The sequence below is a fragment of the Oryzias latipes genome, chromosome 13 (genome assembly GCF_002234675.1).
Source record: "Oryzias latipes chromosome 13, ASM223467v1".
Lineage (NCBI taxonomy): Eukaryota > Metazoa > Chordata > Actinopteri > Beloniformes > Adrianichthyidae > Oryzias > Oryzias latipes.
Genome location: NC_019871.2, coordinates 5,727,120 through 5,746,120, shown reverse-complemented (window position 1 = coordinate 5,746,120; position 19,001 = coordinate 5,727,120). Strand labels below are relative to the sequence as shown.

Below are 19,001 nucleotides of genomic sequence, written 5' to 3'. Positions count from 1 at the left end.
TATGTGGAGCAGAATCTCCTTCTGTGACTGTCTCTGTCTTCCTCGTCGGTCTAAACCACCAAAATCTGCTGTCGTTCGCGTCTGCACCGCTCCTCACTACGGATCAATTATCTGCTCCTTTCTTGAAGTTTTGCCTCTGTTGTTAACATCAGGTGCTGTATTTTAGGAGCACTTTGGGAGCAAATAATCTTTCATTATATTCTGAAATGCCAAAAAAATGGTGTTCCGTCTTTCTTCTCACAGCTGCACATTGTTTCACTGCACGTTTTTTTCCTTTCTGCGATGTTGGAAACACATTGTTACCTCAAGCTGGCAAGGACTTCAACATCTAATTGCTTTGTCATGCTCTTGAGTGCATTTAGGCTCTCTGTCAAAGCTGAACCAATCCTCTGTCTTTTTTTTAACAGCTGATGGAACTTGCATTAGAAAAGCTGCAGCAGCTGCTGCAGAGTTACTGCCACCGTATTGTACTGAAGTATGGCCAAAAAATGCAGGACAAATGATCTCATGCTGACATAAGGCTCTCAGAATGGCTTTCAGATGTGCTTTATGAAGTTTTCTTTCATGGATATTCATTTTGAAGGATTATGGTTTTACATCCGTCCGTCTAACATTTTGTTTTCTGTCTGCATGGATTTCTGCTTTCATGATGAAATCGTTTTCAGCCAGTTTTGCAAACATTAAAGACCCACACAAATAAAAACCATGTTTTTGCTGTTTCTAACATGTTCTTGTGGCATTTTTCTCTTGATGGAGGATGTATATAGAGAAAATAATGATTAAAATCTCTGAACTTTTTTTATTTCAATCATGGTGAATCAGGAGAAGTTGAAAAAATGTCATTTAAAAAAGCTTCTAGTTGCTCTCTGCTCTGCTCCAATCTGATGCATTCACTTGCAGACAAATAGATCGATGTATGTCCGAGATGGCATCTGGCTCAAAATTGTGCGGCTGGATAGTTTTACAATATTGCTTGTCATTTTTGTTACTCAACAGTAATGTTGGGGTTGTAATGGGTTGTAAGCTAGCGAGAAAGGGTGTAAACAAAGGGGATATTGGGAAATCAGCACAGGCCCTTACCTCATGTAAATTTGTGATGAGCTCCTGACGCAGTGCATAAAAACTGCCCTAAAAATGAATGCATGTTTTTTTGTTTTGGATAAAAACAGCATCATTATAACTAAAAGACCACTGGGAATGCTTTTACATTAGATCAAAGGGCATGGAGAAAGTCTTTAACTGTTTTAGACTTAGACAACGCCTTACTTGGCTAATTCTAAACTCTTTCTTTTCCCACTTGTATTATGGAGTAATTGTTTTGTCACAATCCGAACAAGTCACAATGTATTGAAATACTTTTTACATTTACTATTTTTTTATGATGATTTTTAAATGTCCCAATGAACTGGCACCTGAGGACATTTGAGCACAACACTTGTGTAATTGCAAAGTTGTGTTTTTTTTTTCGACATTTCTAGAAGTTCAATAAAGTTTGGCTCATATGTGAATGAAAACGCAGCTACTGATTTAAAGATTTGCTTTTTGAAAAGCAAATCAAGTCTTGGTTGCACCAGTAGCAGGAGTGTTGTATGCATGTTTTACCATGTTGATTTGATTGTTCTTTTGAGTTTTTAACATCAACTGTTTATTTATTACTGGTATTTTATTTTCACTTTTGTAAAAAAGAAAAAAGAGAAACCACATGTAGAGAAAAATGCTGCAATTAGATTTTGCCAAAAGCATCATAATACTATGGATATGGGGCTGCTGTGTTTTTTTTCTTTTCAGCTATTTCAATTTAATAAAGAAATTAATTTGAATTCAGTCCAATCGTGGAAATATGTGACACAGAGAAATGCAGCCTGACGCTGTTGTTCTCCTCTCCCCTGCAGAGAAACCAATGGCGCAGGGTCCCCCAGGTGGTGTTATCGGGGTACTTGGAGGTGTCGTGGCCATCGGCCTCATCGTTGGCGTGGCTGTTACCGTCTTCATGATTCATCGGCGGCAGCACAAGTCTCACACTGAGACAGATAATGACCTGTGAGTACCGAACCTGTGCCTGAGAATATTGCTGTTGGGGGGTAGACAGGCTGCGAGATTAGGTGTGCGCCCTCGTCAGCTCCGAGAGGGACGACACACTTTCTTGTGAGTGGAAGCCACAAAATGTGTGACTCCCTTAGTCTTATTTTCTCTGGGAGCCAATAATTTAATTTCCTTTACTTCTTTTAGTGAAAAATATTGTAATTGTACTCTAGAATAGAAAAAAAAATGAAGGAAGTATCGTTTTCATCTCTTAGAGCACATAGAATCAATGATTATGGCTATTAAGAGGGTTTTCTGATTAGAATGTAGGCTCTACCGGACCAATTTTCCATTAAAAGTCCATTGTTCTAATCAGGACTGATTGCAGCTGCCTCTTCTGGGGAGGGACTTTCAAACACTTATAGCTTTATCATGAAGTGAGGTGGATTTTAGAGGATACTTCAAGTGCAAAGTCACAGAATTCTATCCGCCAGATTTCCATTGTTCTGTTTGCCGTGTGTCTCCCTTGCATCATGTTAAGAGTCCGTTTCACGACTGTCCCTTAGTTTACACTGTCTCCGTTGCGTCTCCAGTCCATCGTTCCGCCCCCCTGGCTTCCGGAGGGGTGGTTGTCCTGCCACCTCCGTGTCGAGTCGGCCATCCAAAACTTTAGCAATCAGGCCCCACACCCTCTCAGTGGTCGAGGTGCAGCGGTAGGGAGGTCGACCCATGCTTTCAAGATTGCAGGTTCGACTCCCGTCTTGCCTGCCCATGTGTCGAAGTGTCCTTGGGCAAGACACTGAACCCCACCTTGCCTCTGGACAAAGGTTGGTGCCAGTGTTTAGCAGCGGAGCCGCTGTCAGTGTGTGAATGGGACTGTGACTGTAAAGCACTTTGGGCCTTCAAAGAAGGTAGAAAAGTGCTATCCAAGAATACACCATTTGCCACTACGAACATTTTGCGCATACTGCATGGATAAAAATTGGTCATTCGTGAATATTCGTCAAAAAAGTGAGAAAAGTTATCGTCTATACGTGAAATCTTCACAGATGTATCATGAATGAACCACATAAAAATCACCGAAGAAGTACGAATAACCTACACAAAGAACAAGTAAGTCAATATGAATCGCGCATGATTATTGCACTGTTTATATGCAATTTATTAGTGATTCACGTGTTAATTACATATTTTAAACGTGATATAAGTGGACATATGTGGAACGGTCGTTAAAAGCCACAAATTTGTGTATATATCTTGCAAGAAGCATGCACAATTGTGTGAGACTTACCCAATAATTGTGCATAAACTACGTAAAATATGTATCAGTTGTGTAATTCTCAACCAACGAAAAATGTTTAACTCCAAACCAAATTCATGTAAAGACCCGTCTGCCAAAACCCTTGACAGACATCTGCGCACATCATCCAATCAGGAATGCAAGAAACACTTGTGAATTGTATTTGTCACGCATGGATCACGAAAAAGCGAAATTTCATACTTAGAAAATGCGGAAAATGTACACAGTGGCTTTGTGACATGGCGTTCCTGTTTGTGTACATTCAAAAATGTAACTTTCCTCATCAATGGTGAAATTGAATGCCGGTGTTATCCGCAGTGTTACCTTGTGTTATCGTCTGGGCACATTACCGTAAATATAAATTTCAATTTTACGAATTTTTATTTTGAAAGTATTACAGACGTTTTTATTTTGAAACCCGGACCTGTTCCCCATTTCTCTAATATTTCGCCATAAAATCGACGCGTTAATGAACTGAAATGGAACTCCTGCATATAGCTTGCTTAGCGGTGGGTCGGACGTCAGACGCAGACATGACGGAGGCGATGTAAACATTCAAACTGATTAATGAATGTTTTGTGTTTTTGTCTGAACGCAACAGAGACACACCACGGACGGACCGGTGGAAATCAGCTTTTAGGAGTTGATTTATTATAAAACGCTAATTCTGATACAAACAACCAAGTAATTCATGAAATAAATTGAGATGCTGGGATGAGGATGCATCGTTGTGTTTATCTCGGTTAGGTAATTGGGTTATCCTCTGAACCAGAGGCCACAGCAGTTTTAACCTGACTATCATTGACATTATGTTCATTTGGCAGACATTGTCATCCGCCATTGCCAGCTGTTGCATAAACACAGAAGGGGGGGGGGGGTAACTCTGTTGTAACTAAAAAAAAACAGAGCTGTGAGAATCCCCAAACGTTTCCCTCTGCTATCCCAAAAGTGAATAAAGCGACAGTTTTGTTTAAAATACTAGTCACTAATCTGTGTCCAATGAAGAAAGAAAAAGGACAAGCTGTGTCCTGCTAATTGCTTTTACAAAATAAAAATAAATAAAAAATATATAAAACAAAAACACAGCTCTTGAAAGACAGCTTGCTGGTTGCCAAGGTTTCCATGATGCTCTTGGGTATGCTGAATATTCAAGATGCAAACCCCCCATTCCTGTGGGAATGGCGTGTGTGTGCAAGAGCTGGGAATATTACCAAAACAACAGAGGCAGAAGGGGAGCAGAATCCCACTAAGGGTGCGCACCAGCCTTTATCAGCAGAGATAATGAGATTCATACAAGTGTTTTAGCTTCCCGACTAACAAGGCCAACATGTTCTACCACCTGCCACACAACAGCACATAGTCCAGGTCCGGCTCTGAGCCCATAGGAACCCAAAATCCTCGCTGCTTCCACCTTTTTTAAGACAGATGACAGTGTTTGACCGCTCCCATTGCTTTCTGTCTCTTTTCTCTTTCTCCCCCCACCCCATTCTTTGCTAATCTATCTTTCTGTCTCGGTCTGAAGTAACTGCTCTCTGTTTCCCGCTCCACTCCCTCAGCATTGCTGTTGCTGCTGTTGCTGATAGTTGTGTGACACAGGCTCCAGAGAAGCCAGAGTCCCCCACAAGGAAAGTAGAGGCACCTGACCCCAGTCTGTCCCCCGCTGACCCCTGCCCTCCTGAATCCTCTATTTTGTTGCCTGCATGTAACGGTGGCCTGCAAGTGACATACCTGAGCACACCATTGTGAGAAAAGCTAGGATAAAAAGGTTGAAACTCTGGACTCTAAACAAGGAAATTGCCTCGTACGCACAGATTAATGAACAAACAAGATTAAGAATCAAATTTCAAATCGGGATAATCAAATATCCAACTCTGTTTGATCAAAAATATGAAGCGTCAAACTCATATCAATGCTCATAATTGCTTTGTTTGACATGAGCTAACACTCAAAAACCATGTCTTTGTTAGCAGACCACATCCTCCAACCTCTCCCCTCCGACTTGCTGTCTCCCCTCCGTCTGTATGCACGACTCCCATCAAATATGCATGACAATAATTGTGTTTGTGCCAGTTCTCTAAGTGTTATTGTTCCCCACAAGCATGCAACACTAATATAGTGACATGTAAATCCAAACGTTGTGTGTCTGTTTGCTGTCTTATGAGGAAAAAAAAAGTGTTTTTTCTTTACCTGCTAATCAGAATGCAGATCGTTGCTTTAGTCACTGCAAAAAAGGATTATACGAGTGTCTAATGTCAGGGAAGCATTTAGCCAGACTGTTTAATTCTGCATGTTGATGAGCTGTTAATCAAGCTCAGCGTTTGATAACATGCCTGACTGCACCACCAGTCACGCCTCTGTTTGCCCTCGCATTGAAGAGCTAGATGCGACTCGAAATTGGTCAATCCCAGTAAATCGGCGGCCTCTTCCAGGGGCTGCGCTGGCACGACGGTCAACTGATTATCAAAATTGATGGGCATTGTCAAAGGTGCTGTTCTCAGAATAACACAGCAAAGGAAACAAGTATTTGATCACCTTGCTGATAATCACCTGTAGAAAAGACACCTGTCCACAGAATCAGACTCCAAACTGTCCAACATGGGAAAGGCTAAAGAGATTCCGTGGATTTAAGGGAGAGGACGGTAAAGCTGCATGAGACCAAAAGGGACTCCAAAACCTTCAGCGAGAAGCTGGAGGTTCAGGTGACAACTGCTGGTGCCAAAATACAAGAACATGACAATAAATCCACCCATAAGTCTGAGGCTCCAAACCAGATCTCACCTGGTGGGGTTTCCGTGAGAACAGTGAGAACATGACCGGAGGATCTCAAAGCAGCACAGTCACCTAGAAAACTTTTAGTAAACACCTTGCAGTGCTCGTATAGTCCCCCTGCTAATAAGAAGGCACATGTGCAGACCTGCCTGAAAATTACCAATGAACACCTTCATGATTTAGAGTGATTGGGAGAAGGTGCTGTGGTCAGATCAGAACAAAGCTGAGCTCTTTGGCATCAATGGAGGAAGAGAAATGCTGCCTGTCAAGCATGGAGGTGGAAGCATTATGGTTTGGGGGTGTTTTTCGGCACAAGGTTACTTTACCGTGTGGATGGAAGGATGGGCGGAGCCATGTACCGCCAGATCCTTAGCGAGAACCTCCTTACCTCCATCATGAGGCTTAAAATGGGGGTGGATGGGTCTTTCAACAAAACATACAGCCAAGGCAACCAAGGGATGGTTGAAGATGCAGAATATCAAGTTCATTGAGGAGTAAACCAGCCAGTCTTTTGACCTCAGACCTGTAAAAAGAAAACCTATGGAAAGAGCTGAAACTCAGAGTTGCCGCCAAGTCTTATTGATTTAGAAGTCACTTGCGAAGAAAAGTGGACCAGAATTCCTCCTGTTATGTGCAGAAAGCTGCTCATCAAATACAAGAAACGTCTAATCTCTGTGCTGCTGATAAGTGCTAAGACTTCCCAGCAAGAGGGTTCAAATACTTATTTCCCCTTAATTAAAAGCAAATACATTTATAGAAATTCATTAAAGTTGATTTTCACGATTTCTTGCTGCTTAAATGAACCTACTATTAGGATGACAGACTGTGTCATCCTAATAACATAACAACACTAGCAGTTTTTGTCTGAGAAGAGCCACATGCAGAATAATATAAACAAAAAAGGATGTTAAACGTTGAGTTCTTGATCTTAAAAGAAGGTAAGTGGAGCCAGTCGTCCAGCTACCTTCTTTTTAAGCCCCCGATGGTTTCAACCCTTTGGGACAAATGGATGGATGTAGCTGCAGTGAACTGTGGAAACTTGCTTTTTTCATGTGGATTTCCTGCTTTTCGTCTTTGCTGTCTGAAGACCTTTTTTTTGGTTTGTTTTTAAATGTGATAAACGATGATCTGATGTTGGACACGTTTTCGCTTGAAGCTGTTACCAAAGTAGGATTGTCATCATTCTTCAGTATGGACTGTCACAGTTGTGAATTTCCTATTCTTTCATGTTGCTGTCACAGTAAAACGGTGCTTGCTTTCTCTGTACAGACTGTTATCCATGTAGTACAACTGTCTCTAGAAGTAACGTACATTTCGGTGCTTTTATTTTTTTGTAAAGCTGTGTGTGTGTGTTTATTGGTAATCTTGCCCAGGGTGTTGGGTGGGGGGGGCGGTGTTTATAATTGTAAAGTGAAATGTTCTTAGCGACCAAACTTTCCTCCAGCAACAGAAATAGTTTTTGATAAACTTGTCAAAGAACAAAAAGAAAAAAAGCTGCTTTGTTTCCTTTTTTATTTTTTTTTCTCTTTTGAGAGAAGAAGGCAAGCTGAGCTCTGCAGAGTAATTGTTGTCCGCCTTTCTGAGCAAGATCGGAGCCAGACAAAGCATGAAAGTAATTGCCTCCCAAAGATCAAATCGCATTTATCCCGTCTTGCAATTAAAAGTATCATTAGCATTTAAATTGCTAAATAAGATTGCGATCAACAGAAATCAATGAGAGCCGGCGAGGATCAGCTCCATGTTGCTGTCCACGAGCGGAGCGTGGTTACACTCCGGCTCCTTAATCCGAATGCTTCTGGGGATGCAACACTTTGCTTTCTCCCACCGTGCAAGAGGACAGGAAGAGGCCTTTCAAACTGTCGCACTGATGGACATCTTAACTCTGATTGTCAGAGCACAAAAACACCTCTTGCTGGTGCAAAAAAAAAAAGGAAAAAATTTGTGAGAGCCCTGAAAAAGTCATTTCCTCTGCTGTAAATCTTCCCTCACAGATTACTCTTCTCAGTTTAAGGATTAGTTATGTTTTCTCCTCGCTATCCCCTTTAAATCTCCCCCTAAGCTGTCCTGAGCCTTTTGTAGCCAACCGAGCGAGGAGGAGCAAGGTCTTCAAGGTGGATGTCTGAGTGGGAAACTGTGCAAACTTGAATGTAGCTTATGGTTCCCTGCCCACTGCTTTCTGCTCCCCACAGGCTTGTGGTGCTTGTCAGCTTTCATTTGTGTCTGCCGAGCCAATGCCCCCATGCTGCCAGCATCGCATTCAGCGCACAACCATCACACAGCTGAGAGGCTCATGAAGTGATCAAGCTGAGCACCGCTGTGTCTGACTAATGACTTTTCAAACTAACATTAAGGACGAACGGAAGCGCTGGTTGAAACGAAAAAAAGCCTTAATTAGGATGACTGCAGACATAAATCTGGAACGTGTAATGCAAAAATGACAATACAAACATTTCCTGAAGAAATCAGCCTTCATCGGGACTTGTATAGTCTTATCGACACTCGCAATTATCGGAGATCTCCTGCACATCTTGTACACCTCCATTCAAGTTTCAACCAAACCAAGATTTATGTTAAGTCGGAGGATTTCTTAGATTTGGTAAAACTGGAAAAGAAGACTAGAAGGAGCTCTACAAGACCACCATATAGAAGGAAAAAAAAAGAAAGATCTGTACAGAACCTGCACTGTCATTTTTCAACATACCAACAGTGGTTTGTTTTGGGGTTTAAGGTTCAAAAGATGGAATCCAAAGCATTCCAAAGCTTTGGAATAAAGACGAAACAAACAGCATAGTAGCCTTCCAGCCTTTCTATAATAATCACAGCTTTGGCTTCAGTGTTGGCGTTCTTTGAATTACCGCAACTCTTCAACCGTTTATGCAATTAACGTAATACCAACGAATTCTGAACCCAGAGATACAAAACACTCTACAGTAGCCAAGTGTTTGGTGCAATCAACGAAAAAGCAAATCATTTTGATGCAGGGCAAAGCAGAAAAGAGCTCCACTTTAGAATCTGGTGGATTTACGTTTAACGCCCCAACGGTCGAAAAGTTCTGGTAGTTCGAAGAGTGTGTTATTTCCTGTCCCCAGTGCTGGTATTAAAGGGTGAAAGAACTTGTGGGCATATTTAAATACTCCCTTCGGCTACATGTTATTCATTATACGATATTAATACATTTTTATTAGGAGTTCTTTTTAAAAAATAATCATGTCAGATAGGATTTGTATTACCATCTTATTTTGTGAATAATTTGATTCAGCCTAAAAGCTGCAACTTCTAATCAGAAATACATCTCAAAAGAAAATGTGGGGCAAATTTTGATAAAAACTAAAAAGTGGACACTGATGGACAATAAAATAACTATATTCTAGGGAGGTTTGAGTTTAAAATAGGGCGTTTGCCATTTTTACAGTGTGTGGGAATCTACAATTCTAAAACCAGTGCCCTGTATATTACTCAGAAGTCAAAAGACAAATGTGCATCAATGCTCACTAGATTGGTGAATATAGCCCACAATGCATTGCATTCAAACAATTTGTTATTTGAAAAAAGATGTATTTAAATGTACAATCATCAGAATCCAGAAGATTCATACAATCTTTGGTTTTAGGGTTTTACTTCAGCAAATGGGTGACATCACATTTGATGAAAGAAAGAAAGAATGAAAGCAGTGAGCATGTTTTAGAACTGCAATAAAATCCAGGGCCGAACTTTATAGTCTTTTAGGGGTTAGGAAGTAGAAAACATAGCCTTAGATTATCAGAATGTGGAGAAAAAAAAAACATAAAATGTTTTTTTAACTTTGAAAGAGCAGCATTACCTATTAGTTCAAGAAATTAATGGACCATAGGAGGCAACAACTGGAAAATTAGAAATTTGCTACAAATTTTTAAAATGTAAATTTGTTTTTTGTTTTTTTGAGGCACTGGATACTACATGTTTTGATCAAATATGCAACATGGATGGAAAGATTTACTTTCCCTATGATTCGGTTCAAACCTTTGATTTTTTTTGTTTTTTGGTCACAGATTTTGCTTCGGTTTGTGTATCTTACAATCATTTACTTTCCTCACAATTGGGTTCAACAGTTTGACATGCGGTTCCGTTTCAAATCCAAAATTCTGTTATATACACAAAAGCCATCTCTAATATATGCTAGCAGCCAATACATTTTAATCAAATCTTCCAGAATAATGTTTGTGTGATAGCGTTGAAACACAACCACAGTTTCACAGCATAAAAGATGTACGTTTGTCCTGACACGGAAGCCCCAGCCATGCTATCTGTCTGCACACATAGCCCCTCATCAAAAACTGCTGCTACTTTTTGTTTTTTCTTCACGATTGTGCCAAACAGTGACGACAACACACAGCGTGCACCCACTGCCTCCTGAGGCGTGTGCTTGTGTGTAACATGATTACAAATGTCGGCGGATTCAATCACAAATGCAAGGTGTGACATGGAGAACGTGGACGCCTTGGGCTGGTAGTCATGAGATGAGGGAAAATTTTTATGTTCGGTTGGATGTAATAAAACACTCTGCATATGGGGCCCCAACACGCCAACGACCTGAACAATGAAATGCAATCGTTCCGTTCAATCTAGTGTAAGCTGTTAAAGAACAAATGCTGGTGGATTGGAATTGAAATGTTGACTCCTACGTAAATACTGCATAATTTTTCTTTCCCTTGAATAAATCTGTCAAAACACTATAATTTGCCTGAAAACAGTAAATATTATGCATCTCTTTTGACAAGTTCATTAGTCATGTCTGAGCAAGGTAAAGAAAAGGTGAAGCTAGAGCATCCTCTATTCTCGTAGTTTGAATTAGTTTAATGTCATAAATTATGAGAAAGGAAATTATCTTGTCAGTTGTCTTTTTTTATTTAAACACACCAGAATCCAGTCAGACTCCTTTGAAAAAAAAAAAAAAGGGAGGATTTTTATTGTGAGGATGCTCACCTCTGCACAAGCCTCGTAATTATCTTCTGCAGGGAAACTGTAACGGTATTGCTATGTTATGGAGGCACGGCACTGCACACGGCCTTCTGTGCATTAGCTCTGCTTGAGCGCGGTGCCACATGAATCCAGCGGTGGCACGGCAACCCTGTCTGGAGACAAGGTGATACGGCCTGGAAATAATGAGCGTGAAAGAAAGAGTTAAGAGGTGCACTCATGCACAAATTTTCTGCACATTAAAGCAGCAGCGTGGCCTTGCCGAAAGGTCATGTTATTCAATAAGGATGTGAACCAGCGCGAATGGGAGGCGGAAGGAGACGGAGATAATGCGTGTAGGTACACAGCTCGGTGTCTGTGCTTCACTTCATTATCTTTGATCACTCCTAATATCATGTCAGCGGGCGACAGATGACATCTGACTGCCAGCATGTTTGAGGGGAAGGGGTGCTCTTTGTAACCAATCTGTAGCAGCAACCCTTCTGCTTTCCTGTCTGAAATAATTATCCAGATGCTCCTCAGACTTCTCCACAATCAAGTTCTCAGTTAGTGCCATCTTTCTTCTTTGCCATTTATTGCCGTTGCTGGAGAGCATCTTGAGTTTGCTGCAAAAATGCAGAGTTGATTTAAGGGAAAATGGCGGGAACAGGTGTCTAGTTGATGAGTCCTTGTTGTTTCCCAGGTGTAGCACCACAAGAGTGGAACGCTTTGGGGATTTGGGTTTATTTATTCAGGGATTGAGAACATTTCGGAGAGCAGAAGGTGCCTGCTGAGCTCAGGACTTTGTGTCAAACAAACAGCCGCTTCCTAGCAGGTAGGGGGTTCGTCCATTTGGCGCCCTGGATGAGGCTCAGTCCACCATGAGGACTTGACTCACACATGCCCTTCTCCCTGCCCCCCTATACCCCCTCCATTCCCATGTCCTCACCTCAGTGTCCAATTACAGCCCATTCTCATTAGCACAGTGTCTCTCCAGCGAGAGCCTTTCAAAGGGCAGAGATGGCTGCCGCTCCAACAAAGCCACCAACACGAGATCTATCAAAATCCAAGGAAAGAGTGAAAAAGGCAAGTGCAGGCAGGATCTCTCATTATAGAGTGCTGTAGAAGGTGAGGGACGTAAAGAGTGGCAATCCCTCGCGGTGCTGAGTGTCATGTTGTCTTTTCACTCTCTTAACAGGACTGACCTCCCACCCGCCCACAAGCCGGCCCCGCCCCCACCCAAAAAGAAGAACAGCGACATGAAAGGACACCTGACATCTGATGACATCCAAGTAAGAACGTCCGCAGGCTTCATCTTTATCCTTTCTGGATGAACGCAAACGCTCCATGAGCCTCATCCGTAAATGTTTTTTTTTAAATAGAAAAGAACCTTTTGGGACAATTTGGGAATTCAACATCATTTGTTTGCCTTGACCTGTGTCATCTGTCAACATTTTCCATTTGTTTTGTTTTTTTAAGTTTTTATGTCACATTTAAGTGAACTCATACATTTCTTAGTTTTCTTTAGTCCCACTGCAATCATCTTTTGATCTATTATAAAAGCGTTTCCAGTGGTCTTTTAATAATGTTTATGCCATTTTCAACTATGCTGTTTTCTGACTAGTTTCTGCAGAGCAGCAGGAGTTCATTATAAATTCGCCTCTGAGTATTGGGAGGGACAAAAGGTGCAGAACAACACCTTCCCCATTACTAAGAGCTCTCTGTTTACATGCTCTCCTCCTAGCCCCTCAACCCCCAACCTAACATTACAGGTGCAATGAAAATGGTGATCAATATCAGAGCTATCCAGCTGTATCCAGATTGGTCAGTTTATTACTTAAATAACTTGACTACAGAAAAAATATAATGAAAAAAACGATGATTAACAAGAACATGTTAAAACATGGTTTCAGATCAAGACTGGTAAATCTGACCAATAGAATGACTGAGTAACCGCTGTTTATTCCTCTCTAGAAGTCTGTGGGATTTTGGCTTCTAGGAGCCAGCGGGTACTTCCTGTTTGGAACGCAAGGGGGGAGGAGTCACTTAATCCATTTCTTATATACAGTCAGTTTATCAAAATGAATACTGCCTTCCAGTACAGTTAATGTATTTGACTCTACACTAACCGTAGAGTTGTCACCTCTAAATTTTCTGCTCTCAGTTTGGGAGAAATTTCAGAGGAGAAATTAATTTCAAAATCCTCCTGAAAAATTCATGGATTTCAGATGAAGCTGCTCCAGATGAATGAAGCCCATTGACATAAAGGGGCTAATATGGTCAAACCTAAACTTTGCTACTTTCATCAAAGTATTTTCAGTTCACAGGACACTGTACTTCATGTCTGGTTTGAAGTAGCTTAGGCGTGATCTGTTTGCTCTATGGCATTTCTCCGGTCTGTACTCTACTCCTCGTGAGTCACGGCCGTCTGAAGCGGCTTGTAAAAACGTGTTGAGCAGTCCGATAGCTGACACTCGGCTGAGTGCTTGTGAATCTCTTTCTATAGAAATGTCTTGTTCTCTGTAAAGAGTCCTGCAACATGCATAATTAACAACCACGCACCAAATGATTTCCCTTTAATTAAAAACTGAATGCATGTCCATTTTGAGATATCAGTATTAACACAGTGTAAATGTAGGAATTAAAGCTTGAATATTTGCTCTTAAGAAGGCTAGAATTGAACAAGAAAAAAACAGGAATTTAGCTTAAGCTTTAGTCAGGGGGGCCAGTTTAGCTCGTGCTGGTTTGCGGCGCCTTCCATCCGTGAAACCCGGGTTCGACTCCAGGCTGCTCCCTGTTCCCTTCTCTACCTCTGCCGGTTCCAAGCCCGGTTAGAGAAGGTTGCGTCAGGAAGGGCATCCGGCGTAAAACATTGCCAAAATTTACCATGCGACTTGTTCGCTGTGGCGACCCCTGATGGGAGAAGCCGAAAGTGGAAGAAGAAGAGCTTAAGCTTTAGTCACATGCACTTGTACAGGGGTTGTGGATTTTTGGGTTGCCCAGGCCCGTGGAGGGTCATAGAGAGGAGTGGCTGCATCTTAATCCTTGTGCTATCCAAAGCACTTTAACATTGGGAGTTGGGTCATCCACTAGACAGTGCTCTAAACCTTTTTTCTTCAATGATTTGTGATCTTCACTGGTGTCCATGGATTGCATGAAATCTTTCCACATTATCCACCTTTGTCCTGGCAGGGAGAACACGTCAATGTAAGGGTGGGGTCATCTGGACCCCATAGGATAGCACAAGGGGTTAAGGGGAGCTTCAGTTCCGGAAGGGACATCGTGAAAATGGAAACTATATTTGCCATGGGCGTGGAAGTGTACTGGGAAGTGTTTGTAAGGATAACGTTAGTTATGGTGTACAGGTGATGCACTTTCTCTAATTTTATAATCTTCATAACTCATGAGCACATATTTTTCAACAAACAGCATGAATAGGCTCAGTGTTTGTGGGGATTTGAAAAAAGAGAAATCTGTACAATGTGCCTTTGTCTCACCATGAAGCCTGAGCATTTCCTTGTGTTTACATAGACCTTTCATTGGAAATGGTAGATAGACCGAGCGTTGCTGAGGGCGGTGTGAACAGGGCTTTATGTGTTGTTTAAGTTTTTGCTACAACTTGTCGATTCCAGCATGCCCGTAGATAAAAATAAGCCAACATTTTCAATTTTGATATTTCCTACTAGCCACCAACTAAGGTTTGCCCATATTTTTTGCCGTCAGACAAGCCATATGGTAAATGGTAAATGGCGTATACTTGTATAGCGCCTTTCTTCCTACAAGGACAAAGCACTTTACAGTCACAGACCCATTCACCAAGTCACACACACATTCACTCACACATTCACAAACACAGGCGCCTGCCTACCACCAGAGGCAAGGTGGGGTTCAGTGTCTTGCCCAAGGACACTTCGACTCATGGGCGTGCAAGGCGGGAATCGAACCTGCAATCTTATGATCATGGGTCGACCGCCCTACCGCTGCACCACGGCCGCCCGAGATGATATCCATCATTTAGGGCAGTTGTGACAAACGGTATGGACACACCGGCTAAACACGCATGAGTGTGCATTTAACCCATGGTGTTCACACTAGACAAGCCTGAAGACGGTCAAAGAAACGTTCATAGCTATTTTTGGACGTGGGAGGTTTGAACGTGGAAGCCTGAAATGTTCATTTACGCAAGTTTAGTAAGTGAAGTTAAAAAATGTTTATTAAAACCTGTCTCAGATGAATATCACAATTTTAAAAACACATTACACATAAAATCACAACCATACATAAAAAAAAACATCACAATCGTAGTAAAAGACAGTAAAAACAAAGTAAAACCCAATGAAAGACTACATTAGATGAACTAAAAGCTCTTCTAAATTAAAATGTCTTAACCTGACTATTTTTTTCAAACACACAACAGTCTGTCTGTCTTAATGACAAAGGGAGGTCGTTCCAAAGACAAGCTTAAAAGGCAAGGTCTCCTCTAACAAAAACAATATTTTTAAATGAAATAAAAACAATAAAAATGTTAGAAATATGTATTTTTGATCCTGTCTTTGGAATGGCCTTCTACCTCCGTCCATGGGTCGAGATGAGATGTCAACAGGTTTTCATTGGAAGTTGCCGCTGGAATGTGTGTTACAGAGGGTTGTGTGAACGTAGCTTCGATATCCAGTTTATTATTTAGGCCCTCTGCCATGTTGTTATGTCAGACATCAATATATTATTGAAATGAAAGATTTCCTCTGTTTTTCTGGATTGGTGTGGGGTTAGCAAAGATTTCTGTACATGCGGGAGCGTTTGCATGCTTGTCCAGGTTTAAAAAAAAAACAAAACATGCTGTCATATCCAAAAATGCATTGATTACTTTACTTTGTAAAGTCTTCGTTTGCAATTTGTAATTAAATTTGAGTTTTTAAACTTCATGCTCCACTCAAGGCAAATTTTTGTACAACTAATTAGAGACAGGGAGCGGTGCCAGTAACACATCCAGGAACAAAGAGTCCCAGTGTCATTATACCACTGTGTATATTGAATATTAATTTTTGCAATTTATTCATGCAACAACAGAAAAACAAGTGTGCTGTAAACACTTGTGGGTCCCCTGTAGTGTATAATCGATGTGCCGTATTGTCGCGTTGACCTTGAAAGCGATCGTTTGTGTTCACTGTTTTGTAAAAATTGCTTTTGGGTCCTGGCTTAAAATCTGAAAACTCACTGTGCACATTGATTTAACAAATCACCCTGAGCATTGCTGGCTCCTATGTTTAGCTTTTAAAAATTCATACACTCGCGGTTATGCAATCTTTATATTAAGCTTCCATGAAAAGTGCATGTAAGGACGATAAACTAGCAGCTTCGCTGTTGGGATTTTGGAACATTCCCTCAGAGTTCATGAAGGAGAAAGATCCAGAAGGATGTTCTCAAAGAAGAAAAATATTGCTGTCTTCATCCTCAAGAGGAAACAAGATTTTTACCTGTACGAAAGTTTTTTAAAGTTTTTTAAATCATGCATGTTGCAAACTAAAACTTTTTGGACCTTCTCGCTTCTCTTCCTGTAAGTAGATGATGCCACACCTGAAACAGACATTTCTGTTCATCAAGGTGTTTATTTACCTGACCATATAAGGTTTGACCCACCGCCATCTCTGTGCACAAAAAAACAGATGAGCTTAAATTTGTAAGAAACTTACTAAACAGGACTTCAGACTAGGTTGCCATAAACTCATCTGAGTAAAACAAAGCTTTCATGATCATGTTTTTGTCCAAAAAAATAAACTGCATCCACTGCTGCCTGGGATAAATAAACTTTGGGATTATTAAAAGACTCTAAACCTATAATTGCCTCTCAACCCACGAAAACGGGCGGGTCCTTACACTGTGATGTCACAAAGTGAGGTACAGCCCCTTTCAGGAAGAGTCTCCGCTGCCAACACCGCCCCCAGGCTAATACCCACTTTCTCCGTGAAGCTAGCGCTGATTGCCAGAAAGCTTTCCCTTCATATGCAGAATATGCGCAGCAATTTATGCAAAAGCTTGGATGTTGTTTGTTTTCGAGGGCAAAACGCAGAGACGCTGCTAAGTCCGGCTCTGGGATGACGTCATGAATTGTACAGCGTCCACAAGGAGTGAAAGGCAGGGCCTCAGAGATCAAGTTGTTTTACTACTGTAGGAAAATTAACTGCAATATAACTGAGATTTTATTTTTAAAAATCGTACTTTAGTGTACCAAAGGTAATATAATATAATATATATGGCTATAGTTTACTCTGAAGGGGTTAAGAATGGCATGATGTAGGACCTTTAACCCTCTTGATGGATCTCCGAATTCCTTTTATCATCAAGAGTTGTCATCAGAAGAGACAAAAATCTCACATCAGTCTTTACCCAAATAAAAAAAAGGCAAATGATATTAAGTGTTAGAACTTATCAAGCTATTCAAATAATTTAAGTAACTTTCATGTATGTGTGGTTTGTTAAAATGCTGTTTGGTCACCTATCAACACCATCAAGACTAGAGAAATGTACTGAATTATTATAAAAATGTGAAATTTACCAGTTCTATAAAAAATAGTACATTAGGTCAGCATTTTGTACAAAACAAACTCTGCTTGTTATGTACGTATGTTATTATACATTTTATACATTTGTTTACTGCTTTATTAGACATTAATTTACAAATTAAGTTGTCTCTGCAGTTCCAGCTTGGGCCTTTTTTGGTTGAACCTTTTAATACTTTTAATAGTAGAGATGTTCCCGGCATCATGAAATAACACACGCTTTGACTGCTGTAACTCTTTAATCACGAATGGGATTTCAATGGTGTCTGAAGCGAGGAAAAAAAATGGTTTTGCATCAAAACACCGTCAAAATCACTTGGTGTTTGTGAATTTTTTAAATACTTTATGGCTGTAAAGTATTGCATATTAGCGTAAAGCTGTTTTTCTCAGCCTCCAAATCCACTGGTGCTAATTGCATAACCGTTGACAAGTCAGGGTTTTGCAAAGAATGTCAAGGATTAGAACCCACTCTGATCAGTGGTCTTTTTAATTATGAATATGCCAGTTTTAGCAAAAATAAAAAATAAAAACTGTGTTGGTTTTTAAGGACATAGTTTCTGTAGAGCAGCAAGAGTTCATTAGAAATTTGCCTTGACTTCCCCTCGCATTGCTGAGACCTTGCAGCTGGGAGCTTGTGGCCTGCCGAGTGTCATTTCACAAATGGCTGTTCTTTGTCTGCTCCTGATTCACAATGACTTGAATAAAGAAATACACACAAAAGCATTTTGAAGCTTAATTTTCTTTATATATCATCAAAAAAATGCTACAAGAACATGCTAAAATCACCGTTGACATTGCTGTTAGTCTTTGACTGCGGTGTTTACACCTGCTTTCAATTCTAATAAACACAGCTGTTATTTTGGTTTCCATCATCCTTCTAACATAAGACTCTCTGACTTTGAGTTGCTCTGCTTTTGCTAGATTTTAAGCTCACCTCTTGTGATGGTTTTAGCTCATTCTTTGTCTTGTATTTTGAGTTTCTCTGTATAAGTAAAGTTCAATTCTTCATTTGTGAACCCAAACTTTTTTAGTTGAAATGAGCCCACGCACTCAAATGTACCGACCTCACTTCATTCCGCTCAGTTTGGTGGACACATTAGACCAAACGTGCAGCTGAATTATGAGTCCGCTGAAGTGAAAGTCATCCCAGCCGTAATAAACTCCCCTCTTTGGAAAGTTTTGGAGAAAAATGAGGTGGGTGTTTTTGTTGGCATGAGTTCTCCGCTTCTGGTTTTCAGCACAAAATCGATTCACTAAACGACTCCTTGCTCTTATGAATGCAATCCTGTCAAGACGGGTTCAGCGCTGAACCTTCCAGAAGTTTTGTTGGCTTTTTGCAAGAAAAAGAAAAAATCATTGCACTTCAGACTTTGTAATACTCGCCCGCTTTTTTACATATAATAATAATAATTTTCTGC

At 40.7% G+C, this 19,001-nt stretch overlaps 1 protein-coding gene across 4 annotated transcripts in view; it reads left to right on the top strand.

Annotated features, from left to right (window-relative positions):
* Nucleotides 1-19,001, top strand: part of nectin1 (nectin cell adhesion molecule 1) — a 216,984-nt gene that overhangs the window by 157,580 nt on the left and 40,403 nt on the right. For 3 of the 4 annotated variants that reach the window (XM_011482287.3, XM_020708088.2, XM_011482290.3), the window contains exons 6-8: nucleotides 1,893-2,040; nucleotides 4,879-4,947; nucleotides 12,225-12,318. In XM_011482287.3, the coding sequence (XP_011480589.1) occupies nucleotides 1,893-2,040; nucleotides 4,879-4,947; nucleotides 12,225-12,318 (311 nt within the window). The remainder of the gene's footprint in view (nucleotides 1-1,892; nucleotides 2,041-4,878; nucleotides 4,948-12,224; nucleotides 12,319-19,001) is intronic. The other variant, XM_011482289.3, reaches the window with a different exon arrangement.